Source organism: Sciurus carolinensis, chromosome 2 (genome assembly GCF_902686445.1).
Source record: "Sciurus carolinensis chromosome 2, mSciCar1.2, whole genome shotgun sequence".
NCBI classification, from domain to species: domain Eukaryota; kingdom Metazoa; phylum Chordata; class Mammalia; order Rodentia; family Sciuridae; genus Sciurus; species Sciurus carolinensis.
The window spans coordinates 21,223,333-21,246,294 of NC_062214.1; the positions used below are offsets into that span (position 1 = coordinate 21,223,333).

Sequence of the window (22,962 nt, forward strand, 5' to 3'; positions counted from 1 at the left end):
CGCAAAGATCATGCACCTTCATGTGCCTGGAGGATCCACCCGCCCATTCTAGAAGGGATGCGGACAGTGGGGTGGGAGGGCCTTGCATATGCTCTCTGCATTCAGGTCGTGCTGTCAGAAGGAGGCCAATTGCATTTTGAGTGGAGGAGCTCATTTGCCTGGAGTCTATGCCAGAGTGAGAGGGTTTTTTGTTGTTATTTATTGGGGGGGGGGGGGTTGTTTGTTTTTGCTTTTATTTTGAGATGGGGCCTTGCTGTGTTGTCCAGGCTGGCCTCCAACTTGGGGTCCTCCTTTCCCAGCTTTCTTTTCTTTTTTTAAAAGTGTTTTTGTGGTTGTTTCCTCTGTTCACTGTATTTTTTTAAATTTATTTATTTTTATGTGGTGCCTCACATGCGCTAGATGAGCGCTCTGCCACTGAGCCACAACCCCAGCCCCCAATCTCAGCTTTCTGAGTAGACACCACACCCAGCTGAAAACTTTGATTACAGAGAACAATTCAAGTTCAGATATATACTGTCCTTTGTTGTTGCTGTTGTTTTTGTCATCTTGTAGACCTAGGTCATTTATTTCAGAAGGGACCAGGCAAGAGAAAAGCAAGAAATCAGTGCAACTTCTCATTCCCCTGAGAAAACAGGATAGGGTTTGTGTTCCACGAAAGTGTGTAGGGAGGTGTACCGCTTCCACCCGTCTGTGAGAAGAGGTCTAGTGGCTTTTTTTCCATGAAGGGCCCTATCTGCTTAGGACTGTGGTGTTTCAATTTGACCAGGCATAGGGCATATATAATTTGGAGTTTCCCAAGAGTAAGTATATGCAGAAGCAATCTACCTTTATGCCTAAGATAGTCACTCAGGAATGAGATGATGGAAACTGGCCTTTTTCCTTTTTTTTCTCTTCTCTTCTCTTCTCTTGTACTGGGGATTGAACCCAAGGGCTTTTTACCACTGATCTACGTCCCCAGCCCTATTTATTTAGTACCAGGGATTGAACCCAGGGGTGCTTAACCACTGAGCCACATCCCCAGCCCTTTTTGTGTTTTTATTTTGAGACAGGATCTCACTGAATTGCTTAGGGCCTGGGCACTAAGTTGCAGAGGCTGGCTTTGAACTTGTGATCCTCCAACTTGTGAACTTGTGAGCCTCCTGAGCCGCTGGGATTCCAGGCCTATGCCACTGCACCAGGCTCTGGCTTTTCTTTAATCCCTGTTTTTCTCTTTTCCTGATAGGATGGCGATGTTGTCGCCCCACTTATAACACCTCGAAAACCAGAGTGGAATTCCAGGGATTCAGCCCACAGAGCATCCAAACGCCTTGAGTTTTGAAGATGACTTGGCATAAATATCTGCAATTGGTCACTTACTAAAAGCCCTCCCCCAGTACAAGCTAGGAGATTTAATTACATAGTTCCACAAATTTAGTAACTAGAGCTTTTATTCTGTATTTTGAATATATACACATGCTGAAGGTAAGTCATTTTTACTTTAAAAAAAAAAAAAAAAAAAGCTATTAGGCAAATCTTCCTATCCATGCTATGAAAAGCATTACCTTGCCTATTTTTAACATTAACCTTTCTCCTTTGGTAATCTATTTTCTTAGAATAACAACTCTTTATCGACTCTGAACTCCTATGACAGATGATTGTTTTTTGTTTTTAACTTAGAAATGAGACAGGGCAGTTTTGAAGTTCGAAGTGTCATGAACAGACATGATTAAAAATAAAATCTCCGTCCCCTGAGAGACGTCTCTCAAACCCTGAGTCTGAGGACAGCTTCTCAAATGATACCTAAACATCAGTGAAAGAGGTTGTTCTCGCTCTTGTAGCCCCGAGAAGCTGCCAGGTGGGGTGAACAGTAGACCAGGACCAGGGGTTGCTTCCCCCTCTGGTGAGCAGATCTGAGGACTCTGGCCTCTTTTTCTTTTTTCTTTTTTTTTTTTTTTTTTTTTTTGGTGGTGCTGAGTTTTGAACCAGGAACCTCTTACATGGAGGTAAATACTCTGTCACTGAGCCACACTCTGTCCTCCTCCTCATTGGGACATAAAACCCTCCTTCAGGAATCCCCAGAGGCAGAAGGATCCTGCAAACCAGGTCGCTCCGAGTCTGTCGTGGCTTCAGACTCCGGCAGCTTCTTGTTCTCTGAATTCTCGCCGTCCCTCTCCTGGGGCCTCACCACTGCCCAGCCTGGAGAAGCCCTCCCTCTAGCCTGTCTCTGGGTCTGCCTTTTGAGCTGCTCAGAGGTCGTGGCAGGGACTGTCTGTCCCTGGGGCTGTTCTTGCCTGGAACTTTGCTTTCGCATTTTGTTCTGTGGGTTTCACAGCAGACTAGACTGCCTTTCCTGGGGTGGTAACTGCCCTGTGGGTCCCAGGTTCCCTTGGTAACTTGATGTTCCCAGCCGTGGAGAGGGTGCCACCATGGTCAAGCAGTGCTCCTGTGCCAGGGGAGCCCCCACCCCCCGGGTGTGTGTAGAAGTTCACCAAGAACAAAGTCTGGAGTTGGGGCCAAAGTGGGCGGTGGCCAGAGGGTGTTTATGCACGGATGCTCCCTGAGCCTGGAGCGAGGTGGCAGTGGGCAGCAAGTACCTGTGCTGTCACCTTCCACTGTCCTCCTGGGAGTGGCAGTCGACCCTTGATTCCCTACTGAGGGATGGAGGGTGGTGACAGCCAGGGTGGCAGCTGTTCCAAATGCCCTGCCCCTGGTTACCGTGGAAAGTGGCAGCATCACCCCCCACCACAGTCCCCTGGTGGAGGCAGTTCACTGGTGGGCTCCTGGAAGCACATGGGAGGTTCCAGGTCAGCTGTGCCTGGCTGGCCGCACCCCTGAAACCCGGAGGGGAAGCAGCTGGAGGCCGGAACCTGTGCCGACCAAAGGTCAAGAATGTAATGTTTCCTGCTAAGATTGTTCTTTTTTTCCTTCTTATTTTTAAATCACTGTGATTTACTCTGGAATTTTGTAATCCTAATATTGTATCATTGTGCTGTCTGAGGAACAATTTGAATCTGTTTGGGATTTTTTTTGCCTCTTTCCTTACATGTAAGGCAGCTGCACTTTACGCTGTTTGCAACTGTTTTAATTATAAGAACCATGTGCCACTCACAAGGCTAAATTTTTCTTAAGAACCATCTTGACTCTGTATAAAAATGGAGATTTTACCAGCTTAGTCTCTAAAGTTCCTGAACATTGTCACCTGGGGACTGTGAATAGAACTGCAGGTTCAAGTGCGTGGTTCCTTCAGCTGGGTGAAGGAAATGGCTGCAATAAAGCTTTGTGAATGTGCCTCCGGCGTGGACATGTGCTCCCGAGCCATTTTTTCCTTACCCCGTTGGGTGCCCAGTCTGACCCTGCTGTGCAAAGGAGCACGTGCCTCGCGGTACTCTGATGCTGCCTAGTCCCGCCACGCCGCGGGGTCAGTGAGAGGAGTGATGGTGACAAGGTCCCTGGCAGTGAGCGCTCCTGATGCAGCAAGGGCAAGGAATGGCATCTTTCCTTCCAGCAGAAGGCAGGAAGGCGTGGGAAGCACTAAGGGTCGCTCTCAGTTTGCAGAGCTAACTGTTGCGCCAGCAAACACTCCTTTTTCTCTTCATCTCTCTCAAGTTCCATCCAGAATTTCATCATCTTTGCCCAAAAATATGCGTGTTGTTCATTTGCTGCTTTCTTATCTTCCTCATGAAATTAAGTAATGAATTTGCAAGCACCTGGCACCCTGGTCGCATGCAGGACTCCCAGAGTTCTAGAACAGGCACAGGGCCAGAGAAGAAATGCCGCTGCTGGAGTCTTTGCTAGTTCCACTGGCTGAGCCGAGGTTTCTGAGGTTTGACAGTGTTTTTTAAATTAAAGTAATTCCTGCCAGGTCGGTGGTGCACGCCTGTATCCCAGCAGCTTGGGAGGCAGGAGGATCTCGAGTTCAAAGCCAGCCTCAGCAAAAGCAAGACACTGAACAACTCAGTGAGACCCTGTCTCTAAATAAAATGCAAAACAGGACTGGGGATGTGGTTCAGTGGATGAGTGTCCCCGAGTTCAATCCCCATACAAAAAAAAAAAAAAAAATTAATTCCTAAAACATACAAGGTGGAATACCACTTTTGCAAGAGAATGCTCTTTTTTAATTTGTTCTAATTATACATGATGAGAATACTGTTTTTGTAAGAAAAAGTATACATGTATCTCCATGGAAAATTGTTTTGAAAGATATACATGAAAACATTACTGTTTCAGGAATTTGCATTTTAGACAGTTTTATTTATTTATTCATTCATTCATTTTTGCGTTACTGGGGATTGAACCCAGGGCCTCCAGCAAGCACGCTGCTGCCGAGCTACATCCCCAGTCCTTTTTATTTTATTTTGAGATGGGCTCTTGCTAAGTTCCTCAGGCTGGCTTTGAACTTGCGATCCTCCTGCCTCACCCTCTCAAGTGGCTGGGATCGCAGGTGTGCACCACCACACCTGGCAATTTAAATTTTCTTCTAGGTTTTCTACAATGAACACGCATTCATTGTTGAATTCCTGTAACAGTAATTTTCATGAGGGACTCTGCTTCTTGTAAGTTGTGTCTTTCACACATTCAAAGTCACCTGTGCAGGAGAGCAGTGTCTGTCCCCATTCCTGTCTTGGGTCCCCAGGCCACAAGGAGGCTGTCCAAGGGCCACAGTCAACATGAGAGTCTGGCATCCTTGTTTCAGAATGGGCTGCTGGGTGTGAGGAAGACCTGGACAGCATCCGTGAGCAGGTCTGAGTCCCTAGTGCCCCAGGAAGCTGCTCGCATGGGGCTTCAGCTCAGGACCCAGGCCTCCAGCTCTTTGATGCAGAACTGCTCGTGCCGGGCCAGCACCTCATTGTTGAAAGTCGCACAGGGGTGGCTTCCCCCGCGGTACAGGTCTCCGTCGAGCCACAGCCCAAACTGGCCACTAGAAAGAAGAGGAAGATGTCAGCATGGCTCGTCCCTGTGTGTCAGGCCTCCAAATCCATCACCGCCATCAGCCCTGAGCCACACCATGGTGGCAGCCCTAGTTCTGCTCCTCATTGTCCCTTAGACCCATTTATCCTGACATGGGGGGCTCGACATGTTGCTCCCTGAGTGGGGCTTAGAACGCTTTTAAAACAATTCAGGGACTTTAATAAATAACCTACAGTGGTGCAGCCATCACCACAACCCAGTTTGGAACATTCTGATCCTCACATTTCACAGAAAACCCAGGCTGGAGCCAAGAAGTGAATTACTGCAAACGCTGATGCGTTTATTCTGTGCCAAGCTGCCTCTCAATGGAGCCTTTTCAGGCAGCTGGGAAAGCTAAGAATCTGTGTGGTATTAATCAAGCAATGCTTTCATCACTGCCCTCGGGGTAGGACTCATTAATGTGCCTGAATTTGAAGGTCACACCAAGAGTGAGACCAACCTCTTTTTTCCCCTACCTCGCTCCGTCTCCTGGGCACACACACAAGCCAGGGTTATTAGAGGAGGGCAGATGCAGCCTTCCTCTAATAAGTTAGGTCCCCGAGGCTCACTGGGCTGACTGGCAAATCTGAGTCTTGCCGTCTCCTGATGCCAGCCTCATCCAATCATGTCATTGTTCCCAAAGTCACCTAAGTTCAGACTAAGATGTCACCAACCATACACTGTTTAGTGGGGGAGTTTGTGCCTCTTTTCTGCTCACACCTTGGCTTCGATGGGGTTGAGAGGTTGGACAGTGTCTTAAGGAGAAAGTGAACCCCCAGCCTCCCCACTTCATCTGGAGCAGTTCATCTGCAGTTACAGAGAGCGACAGGGTCCAGGACACAGATTCCACCTCAAGACTCGGGAGGATGGAGACACGCACCTGCCACTGCCCATCATCAGGGAATCCAAGTCTCCTTTCACAAAGAAAGAGTTGCTTCCTGTCCACTTAAAGACCTGAGGTGACAGGGAAAGCTCAGGGTCACTTGGTGAGTCCTGCTCTTGCAGTCTGACTCCAAGCCACTAGATGGCAGTGTCGTGGAGGGAATAAAGCCTCCAGCGCGCCCCCCCCCCCCCCCCAGACCCTCGAGATTCCTTGTCTCCATGGCGTTCACCCCTGGCACGCGGTTGCTGAGTTCCCACCGCCTAGAGGCACCTTCGCTCTAGAACAGAACAAAAACCTCCAAGGCTTCCTGCTTCCAAAGCTGGAAAGGAGGAGGAAGGTCAGCGGATGCTACCGTAAACGCTCATCTCTGCTGCGGGTCCCACCCAGCCTTGCCTCATCCCCTCCCTTGCCTGGGTCACAGCCTCCCAACGTTTTTGTCCCATCAGCCCCTGCCCCAGCCCATCTCCGTGCTGTGACCTGAGCGTTCTACGTGGAATTTGACTTTCTGTCCTCCAATGGCTCTGCGCTGTAATGGGGAAAAACCCAACTCCTTCCTAGAGCCCAAAGCGCGCCTGCTGCACCCTGATTTTCTCTTTGATCTCTTCCCCTTGTTGACTGCCCATGAACTACACTGGCCTTTCTGTCCCTGGAACATCCAAAGCTTGTTCCTGCTTAGGACCTCTGCTCGCTGATCCCTCTGCCCACAGGGTGCTGTCCCCAGGTCCGAGAGGACCTGCTCTGCTTTGAGCCCAAGGGTCATCCCAGGAGGTTCCTGGACGTCCTATCTACGGTCACTCTTCCTCCCAGCCCTCTTGTCTTCCTCAGCGTTCCCTCGAGAGCACTCTCCTGCATCTGTGCACCCTTATCCGCCCACTCAGGGTGCAGTCCAGAGGCCTGCCTTGTCTTCCTGGAACAGTGGTGCTGTGGCAGAATTCATTTGTTAAGTGAGTGCATTATTTAAGAGTCAAAGTCGGCAATAAAAGGACTTCTAAAGGGCCACAAAAGTGTATTATTGCCTGTAATTAGTTGTAAAAACAAATCTAAACTAAACAAAAAATAGGGACTAATTAAAAGATAAGTCCTGGGCTCAGAAGGGGTGAGACAATATTAACAAGTGACCACAGGAAGACAGAACTGTTGGCAGGCGCAGCGGGCACATGCCTGTAATCCCAGTGACCCAGGAGGCTGAGGCAGGAGGATGACAAGTTCAAAGTCAGCCTCAGCAACTTAGTGAGGACCAAAGCAACTTAGGCCATGTCTCAAAGTAAAAAATAAAAAGGGCTGGGGATGTGGCTCGGTGGTTAAGCGCCCCTGGGTTCAATCTCCAGTACCAAAAAAAAATAAAAATAAAAAAGAACTGTTGAACATGTCCTCAACTTCCTCCAAGGACATGACCTTCAGACTTGAAATAGTAAGATAAATGTTGGTACAGAAAAAATGAAGATGAAGTCCAGGGTGCTTAGAATAGCAATCAAAGAATGAAGCGATGGGAATTCATGGAGGACACAAGAAGGGCCCAAGGACCAAAGACAGTCGAGAATCAAGCTATAGTTTAAGAGGTGGAATCCCATAACCGTTGGCAGGGAAGGCAGGTAGTGTTTCCCTGAAGGAAACATCATTGATTTCATTCAGTATTTTTTAGCACTTCTGCACCAGAGGCACAGTTGAAGCACTAGGTGCAATGGTGGACACACTGGGTAGAATCTCTGCCTCAAAGGACTCACATTCTAGTGGAAGGAAGCAAATTTAAAAAGTCAGAGAAATGGAAGGTGAAAATGTGAAGGAGCAAAATGACCCTGAGAAGGGCAATAAAGGTTTTCAGGAAATGAAGGGTGACAATTTTAAATAAGTTAGGGTAGTCACTGAGATGGCAACCTCTGGACAGAGTCCTAAAAGAAGTGGGACGGAGCCATGTGGAGACCCAAGAGAATGGAATTCTGGCCAGAACAGCATGTGCAAAGGCCCTGAGGCAGGAGCAGACCTATGTCTAAGGGCCAGCTCAGGCCAGTGTGGTCGGAGCAAAGTGAGGGGAAAGAAAAGTAGCAAGAAACAATATCGGAGAGAGGCCAGGTCACTGGTCTTTGTATAGACTTTGGTTTTTCTCCAGGTGAAAACGGAAGCAAAGAGCAAAATGCAGTGACTTCTTTTTCAAAAGGATCACTCCAGCTAACTGGAGGAGGTCCCACTGCAGGTGGAACCAGGGAGACCCACTGGGACGCTGCAGCAGGAAGATACACAAGTAACGAAGAAGGTCTGAACCAGGCGACAGCTCTGCACGTGTCTAGAAGTGGGGCATTCTGCACACACAGAGGCAGCGGCCAGCCCAGGTGCGGGTGTGAGACAGAGGTAAGGTGCTCACCAAGCAGGTCTCAGTGGCAGGGAAGACGGAGGCGCCGTTACCGCCAATGAGGGAAAATCAGGAGAGGAGCAGATCTTGTGGGGGAAAGCAGGAGCTGGGTTTCAGACAGGTTAGACTTGAAATGCCACGTCGGAGAACCAGGTGGAGATGCTGCGCGGAGGCTGGGAGTGTGAGTGGGGAGTCCAGGGACAGGTCATCAGCATGGAGTTGGCATGGAAACCGGGAGGCTGGCCGAGACCACAGAGGAAATGAGAAGAGCTGAGAAGCCGGAACCGATCTCGGACACTGAGAAGGCTGGAGAGATGAGGGACCAGCAAGAGGCCGACAGGGAGTTGTCACTGTAGTAGGAGGAAGATTCTAGAACTCTAGAATTCTAGTGTGAGGACACCCGAGGGGCCGTGGTGATGACCAGCATCCTGACCGTGCACAGCCTGTCTCCAGGAAGACCGGAGGAGGCTCTGGCTGGTGGATCCAGCCCAGCAGGGAGCACCCTGCCTTGGGCGAGGTGGTTGTGCCTATTAGAGAAGCTCTGGGATAGCAAACCGAACACCTGGAACCAGCTCTCCACCAGCCACAGAGATGTGCACAAGAATTTCTTGATGCCAGTGCACAGCAACATACCCTCCCCCACGCCCTGCTCCACCCCATCTCTTTGGGTTCCCAAATGTGCTCGCTTCCCCCCAGTGCCTGTGCTGACACCCTCAGCCATCTGCTGATCTTGGGTTTGTCTATCAAGATCCACCTCGGAAAGCTCCTCCTCCAGGAAGCCTCCCTGGATCACCCCCGCACGGAGCCGAGATACCTCTGCGCTTCTCCCATAGCCCTTCTTTTGGGGTTTGTGTTGGGCTTTCCTTCCCCAGCACAGGAGCATCCTCAGCCGGGGACCCTCTGCAATTCAGAGAGGTAGTGGAGTGCTGTGGCCGAATTCAAACTCCTATCCTGTCCTCACCCTTGTAACTGCGTTAACTCAGGCCCATTTTCAACCTCTCCCTGCCTCAGTTTCCTCCTCTGTAAAATGGGGCTGGTAAGAGCACATCCTCCTGGATTGAAGGTGCTGCTGCGGCGGTGGGAAGCTGGTACCCATGAGCAGCTGTCGTGTTGATTCATGGCAAAAGTAGGATGCTCTGTGCCACACACGCAGTGCTCAGTGGCCTCCTGCAATAAGTGACCCGGAGGCAGGAAATCCTTGGATGGGACATGTTTGGGACTATGATTATCCTCCTCCTTCAGAAACCCCGTGACGGGAAGCACGAGCTCGGCTGTCACCTTAGAGTGCTGGGTCTTTCTGACAGCTCCTCCCTCCTTCGAGAGACTCCGCTCCATCCCAGAGGCTGGGGAGGCTGAGGCAGGAGGATGGTGCGTTCAAAGCCAGCCTCAGCAACTTAGCGAGGCCCTGTCTCTAAACAAAATATAAAAAGAGCTGGGATGTGGCTCGGTGGCTAAGTGCCCCTGGGTTCAATCCCTGGTGCCAAAAAACAAAACCAAAAAGAGCCGAGCTCCTCGGCAGATGGTGCCATCTGAGATTCCCGCCACCTCGCGGCGGCCATTCCCCACCTCTTCACCCCTCATCACTAACTGTCCCCTCCTCTTTCCTGATTCCTGGGTGACCTTCAGCGTCCCTGCCCTCTCCCTGCCCCTCGGCTCCTTTCCTCTTAACCTCCAGGGGGGTTTCAGCTACTGTCTCCCATGGTTGCCCCTGGGGACCTGTCCTCAGCAGGGATGGCAGAGAACTTCTCCGCAGTCTGGTTCAAGTGTCCTGTCGACCATGTAACAGTTGAGCAGGTTGTTCACTGCTCCACGGCCTTGACCTCAAGGAGACTCGCCCTTGAGAGCCTTTGTCCCAGCATCCCTCAGTTCCCCATGGCTTCCCCTGCCTCTTGCCCAGCCTCGGTTCTGTGGTGCACCTTGTATTCTCACTCCCTTCGACCTCCCTTTCCCTCTCTGCCTGTGTGTGTGTGTGTGTGTGTGTGTAAGAGAGAGAGAGAGAGATGGGATTCTCCCCAGGTCCTGCACATGCTAGGCTCTACCACTGAATTACATCCCCAGCACTTCTGATTTTTTTTTTATTTTGAGACAAAGACTCGCTAAGTTGCTGAGACTGGCCTCAAACTTGAGATCCTCCTGCCTCAGCCTTCTGAGTGGCCAGGATTACAGGTGTGTGCCACCATGCCTGGCTCCCTTCCTGCCTCTGCTAAACCAGCTTGGTAAAACCCCAGTCCTGAAGGTACCCTCCCGTCCACCTTTCTCCAGGCCTGGCAGAGGTGACGGACACTGCTGAAGGGCTGGCCCACCTTGAAACTCACAAACCCCAAACTCCACCCGCCATGGCCTGGCGGTCCTGTCTCAGCAGTCTCCTCTAGGGCGCCCTCCCCACGCTGCGCTGTGGGTCCTGTGTGACTCCCTCCCTCTCCTCAGGGCCCCTCCTCCAGCCTCACTCTTAGCTGAGGACCTTGCCCTGTACTCCCGCCACCCCACGTCAGGACCACCTGTGTTTGGACCCCTGCTGCCTCTCCAGCTGTGACTGCTGAGCAGCACCCCTCCCCTCTCAGCCGGGCAGTGGTCACTCAAGACCTGCAGAGCATTGTTTTAAAGATGGACAGGCCACGGGGCATGCCCTGCTCATTGCTGCCCTGCTGGAGTCCCGCCGTGGAGACAGGGACACCAGGGAGCCCAGCATGGGGGTTGGAGCTGGGGGCCACTGGGACCCTGGGAACTGTGGCCTGCCATAGACCCCCTGCCCCATGGAAAATGGGGACCATCACCTTCAGCTGTGGGGAGAAGGAGAAGAGGAATGTCTCGCCAGTGCCGTAGAAGCCTTTGCTGAGTCGAATGGCCGTGGAGGAGAAGGCGCCAAACATCTGGGAGGCAGAGGACACGTGGCTGAGGCTGGGAGGGTGTTGGGAGTCCGGGCAACCCGTTCTGCAGACTTGGTAAAGCAGGCTCGTCCAGCAGGCCCCCCGGGTGCTCCCATGGTCTGCCACCTGCACCCTTTCCCTGCCAATCCCCAGGAGAGCCCTGGGGCCCGGGGTGGGCGCCCTCCTGCTGTTTCTTAAATAAACTTACTTTTCACGAGGACTTCCAGAAAACCCAGAAATTATAGACCAGCAAAAGGAAGACAAAACAAGACCATCCCAGACCCCCTTTCTTCCTCCCCAAGATAATTCCTCTTGCCATTTTGGCGTGTTTCCTCTGGCCTCAGTTGAATGCCCTGGGCACACTTCCACGCAGATCCTGCGTAATGGGTTTGTTTTGTGAGTGGCTTCCTCTCACTTTCCTCTTTCTTTTTACACTGGGGATTGAACCCAGGGACGCTTAACCACTGAGCCACATCCCCAACCCTTTTTATTTTTTTATTTTGAGACAGGGTCTCACCAAGTTGCTTAGGGTCTTGCAAAGTTGCTGAGTCTGGCCTCAAACTTGCGATCCTCCTGCCTCAGCCTCCCAAGTCACTGGAATTACAGGAGTACGCCTTTGCATCTGGCTTCCCCTCACTTTTCTTTATCAATTTCAATTTCATGGAGAAAACTTCAAAGCACAGTACAGATTCCCTTTATGAGACTCAACAATCTTAAAGGTGTTTCCTATATTTGTGTGTTCTCTCTCTCTCTCTCTCTCTCCCTCCCCTGCTCTCTCTCCCTCTCTCTCACCCTCTTCCTTTATATATTTCTCTGACCCATTGAAAGTAAGTAGTGGATACTATTACCACAGCACATAGTTTCACTCCTGTGAATGAGACTTCCTCTTACATAGCCACAGTACTCTTATCTCCCCTAAGAGAATGAACAATAATCCCCTATTATCATCTAATAGCCAGTTCCTATTCCATTTTTTCCAGTTGTCTCATTAATATCCTGCTTTTTTTTTTTTTTTTTTTTGCGGTACTGGGGATTGAACTCAGGACCTTGTGCTTGTGAGGTAAGCACTCTACCAGCTGAGCTAGCTCCCCAGCCCAATATCCTGCTTTTTAAAAAGAAAAACTGAACATGTTTAATAGGTATGGTTTCCATCGTGATTCTCGCTTGCCTGATATCTCACTAGATAGAGTGGAATCTACTTCACTCTGTGGGGGGATCTGACTTGACTGAGCCGTCATCCCCTGGTGGAATATTCAGGTGGGCTGTGGATTTTCACCATTATAAACAGTGCTGGTTGGCAGAGGCAGGATCACTGGGAGCAGTTGAGGGGAGTGAGATACTTCCTCGTAGTCAACGGTTCCTGCCACAGAAGGGGCTCCCGAAGACAGCGAGGTTCCAGCCCTCAGGCAGGAATTCCTTCCATCAGCATCTGGGGACAGGCCCTCCTGCCCAAGTGGAGTGGGGAGTATCCTCTGGAATTCCTGAGAACTCTCCCAGCTCTAGTATGTTCCTCCCACCGGAGATCATTTGAAATGAGCTACCAAGTGTAGCCCCCTTTTATATGGAGACCCTTCCTGGAAAGCCACCATTGGAGAGACAACAGGGACTCCAGGCACAGCTATCGCAAGCCTCCTCTTGTAGGAGCCAGCAGGAGCCAGCTGCCTCTTCTGACCTGCTTCCATTCTTAGCTCCTCCGACCCCTCCTTCTCCCACCAGTTGGGGGTGTTTTCACATCCCTCGTTGGTCTTTGGCTGGGAATCTAGTTCCGTGGTAGAGTGCTTACCTTGCACGCACAAGGTCATGAGTTCCATCCCCAGCACAAAAGAAATAAATGAACTCATATTTTTAAAAAAATGGGCTGGGCTTGTAGCTCAGTGGTAAGCACCCGCCCAGCACGTGGAGGCACTAGGTTTGACCCTCAGCAGCACATACAAATAAATAAATAAAATAAAGGCATTGTGTCCATCTACAACCAAAAATGTTTTAAAAAAAATATGTGACCTTGAAGGTGAAGGTCACCTGCTTAAACTCCATCCATAGTTTCTTGTGCTTCTGAGGCTAAAAAAACACTTCTGTTTTATAGTGAAACGATTATTTGCTTAATGTCTGAGCCCTGCCCCCTTTAAACTGTCAGCTCCAAGAGGACTGGGACGCCTTCTGGGTGACCCCATCTAATCTGGCACTTAGAAGGAGCTTAGGATACGTGTGTTGGGGGCTGGCTCCGAGGCGGGTAGGTCTCCGAGCCGTCGGTGCTCTCTTAGAGGTGACTTGGTTTGTCACCTCTGCCTCTCGACCCTGAAGCTGTCATGGGCAGGACCTATGATGTCTGGCTCCGTCCCCCAGAGCCCAGCCAACTCACCTGCCCATCCTGGTCCCTCAGGAGCAGCAGCACGGGCCCACTGTGGCCTTCCATCTGCCGGTACAGGCTCCGCAGACTAAAGCCGTCCCTCGAAGTGCAGAAAACGAGACTCCAGGGGTGGCCGGTGACTCTCGGGGGAAGATGGAGGCTGAGCTGGGGGCAGGGCTGGGGGTGAGTGAAGGAGTCCCCTCCCGCTGCCCTCCTTCCACCACAACCTCAGGGACACAGGAGGACTGGGCTTAGCACCACCCGACGGGCGCGGTGCCTCGCTGTTGACAGGGATTCTGTGCCTACCAGCAACAGCCCTTGGAGATAGGTGCTGTCCTTCCCATTTTATAGATGAGGAAACTGAGCCTCAGCAAGGTGGAGCAACCAGCCCGAAAACCACACAGAGAGTAAGCGGCAGAGCCAGGAGCCAAGGCCAGGCCAGGTCTCACTTCCCTTGGTCACTTTGTCCTCAAGGGGCCGAGGATAGACAAGTTGCTGGCTCCTTCCTCCTGGTCCCCCAGCTCACTGTCCCATCCACACCCCAGCTCTGGCTTTGGTTCCCAAGACCAGTTCCATCTTGGAATTTGCATCTTTTCCTGTGTTTTCAACCTCTCAGCCCGGTGCAGAGGGTGCGGGGATGTTACTGGGTCCTTTTACTAGAAAGGAAAGGGAAGCCTGGAGGGAAGACCACCCAAGGTGACACAGAGAGCTGGAGACAGAGACCTGTGGCCCCAGGGTCCCTGGGAGTGGCAGGTGTGGGGAAGAGGTTCAGGGCTGAAGTCCTGGTGCAGGGCAGTGTCCCAACCTGCCTGATCTCCGAGGCACCCAGAACCTGGCTGGCTTCCGTCAGCTGGGGCTCCACGGGGTCTTCGGGGGCAGGGGCGGGGGCTGGGCCTGGGGCTGCCTCTTCTTCCTCTTCCTCTTCCTCACCCTCTTCCCCAGACACCGTGTCCTCCATCTGGCTGGGCTGCAAAGACACAAAGCGGCCAGTGGGTTGAGGTGTCCAATTTGAGGGACCAACTCACACCAACTCCCCAGCCCAGAAGCCTCAGGCTGAGTCCTCACCCCCTGCCCAGGTCCCTGCAGTGAGCTGGGAAGTGCCTGCAGCAGACAGGACTCTGCCCTGTCTCCAGCCTGCTCCCTCCCTGGCTGCCACCAGCCGAGACTGGAGGCTCACGCACCCCAGCCACAGAGCTGCTCAGTGGAGCCATGGCCCTGCCCCGTCCGCCTATTTCCTCGGAACCCAGAGTGGACACTGGGTTCAAGTTCTATGGGTGGGGGCAGGGGAGAAGGGCAGGTGGCAGGCCAGCTCTGGGAGATGCGGCCATGTGTGTTAGGACATGAAATAAGGATGGTAACAGCGATAACGGTAATGACAGTGGTCGACCTTGATGCAGCCCACGCTGGGCTGGGCCGTGCTGCGTGCCTGCTGTGCACGAGCTCAGAATCCCAAGACTGTGCTCCTGAGTTCTCCGCCGGCCAGTCGGGCGAGGCGCAAGTCACCTGTGAGTCGGCGTTGGTGGGTTTGTATGACACGCGTCTCTCCTTGTGAATTGTGTCCGGCTTCTTGGTGTGAGGAGGTGTTCAGTGTAGAGGTGTGTGTTACACGTCAGTGTGTTTTGAGGGTGAGCTGGGATTGTGTAAAGCCCTGGGTGTGTTGGTGGCATGAGTGCTGGTGTGTCATTCATTCCCCTGAGCTCCACTCTGCATGGGTGTGTGCGCTTGGGGTGTGTGTGTGTGTGTGTGTGTGTGTGTGTGTGACTTTAGGAAGGAGAGTTCCCTCAGAGAATGAGAAACACACAGGGCTGCCTCTCATGCCTGCCCCTGTCCCCAGGCCCAACAAGGGGCCCTCACTGTGGTGGGGGCTCTGGACAGAGCTCCTTCTGAGGACCACGGGACACAGGCCCCAGGCCCTGCTCTAAACCCCTGGACAGATGAGGAAGGACTGAGAGGGGAACAAATTACCCACCTGCCTCCAAGCCCAGCCCGACCTCTGCCTGTCCGAGATCTCGCCCCTTCCCGGCCTGCCCCAGGGCCTGAGCTGGCCCCTTACCAGCCTGGTGTAACGCCAACGGAGACCTCGCATTCTTCTGTCACAGCCCTGCGCAGCGCGCTGGTCCCCAGCCCTGTCCGGGAGGAAGTGCTATGAGACAGGCCCGGAGACAGGAGGGAGGCGCCTGGGGCACACCTCGCTGGCTCCCTGCCACCCAGCTGCCCTTTGCTCGCTCTCACCTGTCACCCCCAGGTCCAGCGTCCCCTGGGTGGGTCTGACAGCATGCGACACCTCAGCCACACGGAGCAGATGCCAGCTGTCAGGCCCTCCCACCTCCTGCCCTCTGACAGCCTGGCCCAGGGACTGCAGCTCTTCCAGGGAGCCTGAAGCCCAGGCTGGGGGTCCAGGGCCTCTGATTCCCTGCTTGGCTGTGGATAAGCCCATTTGCCCGGCTGGGCTCAAGTTTCCCTGCATGTAACATCTAGCGTGTTGGACCAGATCACCTCGAGGCCCTCACGGGACAGATAGCCTGCAGTGTGGGTCCCTCTCAGAGCCGACCAGTGCCTTCTAGCAGGAGTTTGAAGGGTGTGCCCAGGGCAAAGGAACAGAGCTCTTAAAAACAGTTTTTGGGGCCAGGAGTGTAGTTTGGTGGTAAAACCCTCACATAGCATGCACAAGGCCCTGCGTTCCATCCCTAGCACCAGAAAGCAAGTGGGAAGTGGGGAGCACAGCCTCTGGAGTCAAGGAGCTCAAGTCCTGGTTTTAACACTTTCTTGGCTGTGTGACCCTGGGCAAGCTATTTAACATCTCTGTACCTTAGTCTCCTCTTCTGTGAAACACTAATATCTACCTCAGGAGACTGTTGTAAGAGTAAATGAAGGCAATGCCTGAAGGGTTAGGATCCTTAGCCAGGCCTCCATCCTCACATCCTCAATTCCATGAGATGACCCCAGTGTGCTGGGTAATGGCTATGCTTACTACCAGCCCCCGCAATGCCTCTGAGAAATCCAGGCCCAACTCCCTAACAAGAGGTTACTCAGCTTCCACCTAGGGGCCTCTGGGACTCAGTCCCTCAGTCACTCACGAGGCGAGGGAGGGAAAGATGAGAGCCCTGGAGGTGGGGACACCCTGCCAGACCTGGACCCCTAGTTACCTCCAGTCTTTAGTACACATCCCGGGTCCTGCAGAGAGCTGGCCACACCCAGACCCGACCCTGCCCACCTGACCGTCTGTACAGCAGCTCTGGCTCCAAACTCCTGTCCCCCAGCAGGTGGCTGGCACCTCTGCCCTGGGCAGCTCTTATACTCACCCAGAAGGCAGCAGGCCCTGGCCCTGCGCCAGCTCCGGTTCCAGCCGGGAAGGCCTGTTGCTGATTACACACATCAGGAACTCAGATCCACAAACACACACAAACAAGACCTCAGCGGGCATCTGGTCCCCGCTCTGTCCCCAAAAGGCCAAAGATGGGGGATACTGGGCTCCTTAACCCTTACTGGGAGCTCCCAGGGGCCACCTGGTGTCTGATGCCCACCACTGAGGGCGCTTTCCTTGCGGTTAAGATCTGTGATGTGCAAATGCTGCAGGAAAGGCCATGCAGGGCGCTCGCCATCATCGCCACATGCTGGCTTCCCCTCTCGGGTGGCACGAGGACTTTCCTCGCTGGCCGTGGGTACAGGTTGGGAGGTCGTGCCCAGGTAGCCCAGTCTGGCACAAAAGATACTGTCAATGGATGGTATTGCTCTGTCCCTGGCTCCCAATAGGACCCTGGTGACTGTTGCGTTGTTTAATCATAAGAGTCAGAGCTAGAAGGGCTTCAGCTGGCCCCAGAGCCAGCAGCCCCGATTGGCCACTGTTGGTGGTGAGCACGTGTCTCACAGGTGGGCCCCTACATCGTCACCCAGAGAAAAGAGACCTGTCCCACTGGCCTTGGGGGAGAGGACTGGGTCCCTCATACTCTGCCTATGACCAGGTGTCCCGGGGGCGATGCTTCCTCTAGGAAGCGTGGGATGCCAAAAGGACTTGTATTTTGGGGAAAACAGCCAACTGAAGGGTCCTGTTGCCACTTCAAACATGGCTGTTGCAATGTGTGTTTCAGCTGTAAACGGTTGCGGGTCACATGCTGGGCACTTGCGGTCGCCCCTCCCTGGGTGACCCACTCAACCCCATTCATCCTACTCTGCATGCCTGACCACTGGACACTTTGAGGTTGCCTAGCTCTCCCGTTTTTTTTGTCCGCGTGTCCACTCAGCGTGTGGCCTGGCAGGAACACGCCTGTCAGATAACAGCCCCTGGGAAGGGGGCGCAGTGGGACCGGGGTGCCAGGGGCCTGTGGTCCCCTCTCGGCCGTTCAGCTGCCTCCTTCTTTCTCCTCTGTAGACTTCGTGTGACTGACGCCTCTTTCTCAAACTGCGGTAATCATCTCCAGGAAACAGCTGGAGTGTCCCATAAAAGCGGGAGAGGTGAGTGACCCGGGCACGCAGCATCCACTCAGCAGGTTATTTCACGTATGAAAAGTGACATTTGCAGAGAGTGTAGACATGGATGGGAAATGCTTCCAGCATCCTGGTAAGGGGTGGGGGCACAAAACAACATATAGAATGGTACCTGCAGTGCGATTTTGGCCAAGCAAAAGAAACCCAAAAAGCCCAAGGGAAACTGAGAAGCTGCTGCGCTCGTTGTTCCCTGGAGTACCTGGGGTGGCTGACTTCACTTCAAATGCATGCATGACATGCTGGCCTGACATCCTCCCTCATGTGTCCCCAGAGGTCAGATTGCCACTCCCTGAGGTCACTCTTCCATATGGTCCTCACAGGCTCTCTCTCCCACCCTCAGCTGGTCACTTCATTCCTGTTGAGAAAACCATCTCATCAGCCACACCCCGCCCTCCAACTCCGCCTGCATCTTACCTGTGTCCTCTGTCTTCTCTCCAGAGCGATGGAAGACAGGTCCCGGCTGCTTTCCCAGGCCAGGCCCGGCCCCGCATCTGTCTGCTTCTGTCCTAGCTCACTCTGCTACTGTCTCTCTTATTTTTCGGGTTGGCCCCACGGCCCTCTCCCTACACTCTGCCTCCACCTCCTGTTCACTTTCAGTCTACTCCCCGTGGTGTCTGTCCCCAGACCACGGTCCTGGCAGCCTTACATCTCTGCTCCTTGGCTTCGGCTCCCTCTGTCTTTTGTGGCTGGTTTCTCCTCTTTTACCCACTCTCTAGAAACAGGCATTCCTAGCTCCCTGGTTCTGGGATCAGACTTGCATACTCTCCCTCAGTGACCTCACCTGGTCTTACGGATTTGACTCTGATCTAAATGTCAATGACTCTCATGGCTGCAGACCCAACTGCTATGCTGGGCTCCAGGCTCCCAGGTCGCTTTCCTGAGTTTTCCACTTGGATACCTCCACAGACACTTCAAACTGAACATGACCAAAAAGAACTCTTCATCTCCCCTTAAATGTAGTCCTCTAGTCCCTGACCTCTTCCACGCCTACCTCTCCTGCCATGTCAACGGTGCCACCATTCACTCGTCCCATCGATGAGGCCAGAAACCAGGGCATGGGACTTGACTGTGTTTCTCTGATTCCTCACTTCCAGTCACCGGCGTCGGACTCTTCGAAGCTCCAGAACACAGCGGAAGAACCCATCTTTGCGGGGTGCCTGAAATCCTAGCAACTTGGGGGACTGAAGCCGGAGGATTGCAATTTTTTTTTTTTTTTTTTTTTTTTTGGGTGCTGGGGATCGAACCCAGGGCCTTGTGCTTACAAGGCAAGCACTCTAGCGACTGAGCTATCTCCCCAGCCCCGAGGATTGCAATTTTTAAAAAAATAATTATTTTATTTTATTTATTTATTTGTCTGTGGTGCTGAGAGTGGAACCCAGTGCCTCACATGTGCTAGGCAAGCGCTCTGCCACTGAGCCCCAGCCCCAGCCTGAGGATCGCAATTGAGACCAGTCTCACCAATAAAAGGGGCTGGGGAGGTAGCTCATTGATAGAGTGCTCCTGAGTTCTAGCCCCAGTACTACAAAAACAAAAATTTCTTCCATCTCCACTGCTTCCAGTCCCACCCAAGCCATTGCAGCTTCAGTAGCCCCCGAACCCATCTTCTAGATCCGTTCTCGCCAGCAGCAGAGTGATCTGCTTTAAAACCTAAGTGAGATCCTGTCACTCCCTGGCTTGCCTCTCCAGTGACTCCTCACTGCGTCAAGAACAAATCCTCTGCCCACGGCCTGCGCTCGGTCCTGCCGCCCACTCGCCTCTATCTCCTCCCTCCATCACCCAGAGGGTTCCAGCACGTTGACCTCCTCGCGTCCTCGATCATCTCCCCAACTTGTTCCTCCTTCAGTATCTTCACTCCTGCTCCTCCCTCTGCCTTGCTCTTTCCCTGGCTCTTTGAATAACCACCTTGGAGAGGCTCCCTGGCTACTCTATTTAAAGCACGTTTCCCCACCACTCTTTCAGCCAGTAGCTTGTTTCATGATTTGTATAAAGAAAAAAACTTTTACTTTAGTTATAAAAAAAATCACAGGAGTTAAGCCCCACTTGGTTTCTATCACGTTGGTCAACCTAACCGCTTGAATGGGAGAAATAAATCCATTTTTCCACTTGGGTAATCATTCCTTACAATCTGTTATGTAATCCTTGCAATCATTTTTCTTTCTTTTTTTTTTTTTTTTTTTTTTTTGCGGTGCTGGGGATTGAACCCAGGGCCTTGTGCTTGCAAGGCATGCACTCTACCAACTGAGCTATCTCCTCAGCCCCTTGCAATCATTTAATGCAGCATTCCTTCTTTTTTATTAGTGCATTATAGTTAGGGGTTTACTTTGACATATCCATGAATGAATATAGGATAGTTCGCTTCATTTTAATCCCTAGTACTTCCTCTTTCCCTCCTTCGTATTCTCATTCTCTCTCTTTCTCTCGTACTGGGATATTAAACACCAGGGTGCTTTATCACTGAGATACATCTCTGGCCTTTCATTTCTCCCCTTCCTTCTCCTCCCCCTCTTCTTCCTCATCCAAAAAAATTATTTGTTTTTTATGTGGTGCTCACCCGTGCTAGGCAAGCGCTCTTCCACGGAGCCAGAACCCCAGCCTCCCTCATTCCTTCTTGATCAGAGCTTTATACAGCACACATTGGATGCTCAGTTGGACAGTTTGCAGCCAATCGTGCAACTCAGAAGGCCTCTGGAATTGAGTGGTCCTGGGTTCAAATCAACCCCAGCCCTGCCACTTCCAAGCTGTATGACCTTGGTCATGCATTCTAGTTTCCCAATGCCGTGTAACAAAACTTGCTTTGCTGTTTGGGTAGGGTCAGTGAGACAACTCTTTTCTGCCCCACTTGTCAGCCAGAGTGGCTCCAAGGTGGGGACCGAGGGAGGGGCTGGGTCAGCTGCAGCTCATGCTCTCAGGTGTCTGGTGGTCAGTGCAGACCAGAGTTGGAGTTGTTGGCTGGAATGCCTTCACGTGACCACTCCATGAGGCCTGGGCTTCTCTCTTCCCACTTGGGACTGGATTCTCAGGGTGAGTGGCAGGGGTGCTCCCCTGGAGCTGCAGCAGGGTCTTGTCTCCCCAAATCTAAAAAATCTCAGAGCAGGAAGGATCCTCAGTCCCCTGCTCAGCCAGGGGTGTTGGGACCCAGCAAAGATAAGTGATAGAGCCAGGACTCAGATTCTATTCAAGAGGGGAGGTGCAGGTCACTCTAATCTCAGGAACGCCTGCCTGGCCAGGAGTGTGTCAGGGGTGGCTGAGCCTGGTCTGGTATGGTGGTATGTCCCCTGTGTGAATTCACACCAGCCAAAACCTCTGAGTTCCATGTAGGAGCAAGTGAAGCAGAGAGAAGGGCAACAACTTCCAAGGGTTCTGTGGCATCTGTCTGCAAGAGCAGGGGTATCAGTGCTGAAGAACCGCCATCTGGAGCATTAGACCAGGCCAGGTGGGGACTCTGGGGCCCAGAGGTACAAAGGCCTACCTTGGGTCACTGGCCCAAGGGTCCCTCTTCACTGCTTAGTAGCCTTGCTCCAGGGCCATGCCAGACCACCCTATGATTTTTGGTCCCTCTCCCTCTATACTGTGTGCTCCATGAGGCCAGGCACTGACAAGCCCACCACTGTATCCTCGGTGACTTCCCTGTGCTAACAGGGTGAGTGGGTGAGGTGTGGGTTCTATTCCCGCTCTGCTGTTGACCAGGAATGGATCACACACTCCGGCTAGGTTTCAGTTTACGCATCTGTGTGATGGGATGGGATCCTCGGCTTTGCTTTGCAAAGTGAAGCGGGAGGAGTTCGCACACGCTCAGCAGAGGGCGCTCGAGAGGAGGGCGCGGTGTGTGTGGATGCTTCTCGCCGGGAGGGGATGGGTATGCCCCTGAAGCAGTGTTTGCCCAGAACCTGTTGAACAGCCCCGCTTCCTGCCCCGCTCCATGGGGGCACCCGCAGGATCTGAAGGTGCAGGGGCTCTCACACACTTGGGTCCCGATGAAGTCAAGCCTTAGGCAAGAGGAGTCTCTCCAGGAGTGTATTCATGGGAGAGACACAGAAGTGGAGCTGGGGCTGGAGTTGTGGCTCAGTGGTTGAGCGCTTGCCAGCATGTGTGGCACTGTGTTCCATTCTCAGCACCGCATATAAATAAATGAATAATAATAAAAAAAAAAGGTCCATGAAGGAAGAAGAGGAAGAAGAAAGGGGGCAAGGGAAGGAAACGGGGGAAGACAAGAAAAACATGGAAAAGGAGGAGAAAAAAGAGGAGGAAAAGTGGGAGAAGGAAATAGGGGAGGAAAAGACTGCAGAGAGGTAAACACAGCTCTGTCCTCCAGGGACGAGGGAGCCCACCCTGAGGGTGAGGGAACGCCTTTGGGGCAGTAGAAGAACTTAAGGCTCTGCCTTGCGGTGGCTCACAGTGGGGAGTGGCAGCAAGGCGCGGGGCAGCGGTGAGTAAGGTGCAATGGACTGGGGAAAATCCACAGAGCACAGGAGCCCCAGAGACAGTCCCAGAGGGAAAGAAATCCACAGAGACAGTCCCAGAGGGAAAGAAATCACAACCACTAGAGCCGGGGCTCCAGGGCCTTCCGAAGCTGCTCCGGGTGCAGTGGGGTGATCGGAGGACGTCCCCAGCCCGTGCCAGTCCTCACTGGAGTCAGTCTACCCCTAAAGCATCCACTGGTCTGACACTAAGTAACGCGTCGCTTCCATTTTAGCTGTACAGAGCCTGAAACCGGGATGGGGGAGGTGTGCGAGTGGGGCGTGCATCCAGCGCTTCACGGTCCCTAGGGCAGCGGGAGGGAAACTGAGGCAGGAGGAGTCAGAGCATGTTCCGGAGGCGTGAGGTTTGGGTTCCTTCCCGGCTCTGCGACTGATCGTGAGCGGATCGCTAGTTCCCCATAGGCTTCAGTTTACGCATCTGTGCTATGGGATCGTTGGTCTTGCTTTGCAAGGTTAAAAGGGGCGGAGTTCGCGCACGCTCAGCACAGGGCGAGGGGCGAGGGGCGAGGTGCGGGGTGTGCATGGATGCTGGCTCTTGTGTGCTGAGGTCCGCTGGACCTCGGCCGGGGAATCCCCCGTCCCGCCGCTCACGCGGCCCCTGCCAGGACGCTGGGCAGCGGGGCACCTCC

At 52.9% G+C, this 22,962-nt stretch overlaps 2 protein-coding genes across 10 annotated transcripts in view; one reads left to right on the forward strand and one right to left on the reverse strand.

Annotated features, from left to right (window-relative positions):
- Positions 1-3,280, forward strand: part of Samhd1 (SAM and HD domain containing deoxynucleoside triphosphate triphosphohydrolase 1) — a 44,775-nt gene extending 41,495 nt beyond the window's left edge. For all 3 annotated transcript variants that reach the window (XM_047538837.1, XM_047538836.1, XM_047538835.1), the window contains one exon: positions 1,223-3,280. In XM_047538837.1, coding sequence (XP_047394793.1) covers positions 1,223-1,318 — 96 coding nt within the window. In that variant the 3' untranslated portion in view covers positions 1,319-3,280. The remainder of the gene's footprint in view (positions 1-1,222) is intronic.
- A 1,068-nt stretch (positions 3,281-4,348) lies between these two features.
- On the reverse strand, positions 4,349-19,076 carry Tldc2 (TBC/LysM-associated domain containing 2). 7 transcript variants are annotated; one of them, XM_047540385.1, is made up of 8 exons: positions 18,847-19,076; positions 16,673-17,925; positions 15,424-15,496; positions 14,176-14,337; positions 13,383-13,535; positions 10,931-11,026; positions 5,807-5,880; positions 4,349-4,897 (listed from the first exon to the last, which is right to left on the reverse strand). In XM_047540385.1, exons 2-8 carry the CDS (start codon positions 16,792-16,794, stop codon positions 4,762-4,764), a joined length of 816 nt encoding a protein of 271 aa, XP_047396341.1. In that variant the 5' UTR covers positions 16,795-17,925; positions 18,847-19,076; the 3' UTR covers positions 4,349-4,761. The 7 variants fall into 7 exon arrangements, 5 of the variants coding, with proteins under 5 accessions (XP_047396341.1, XP_047396340.1, XP_047396339.1 ...); XM_047540384.1 differs by having other exon boundaries at positions 16,673-18,210; XM_047540383.1 differs by having other exon boundaries at positions 18,055-19,076.
- Between the last annotated feature and the right edge of the window lie 3,886 nt (positions 19,077-22,962).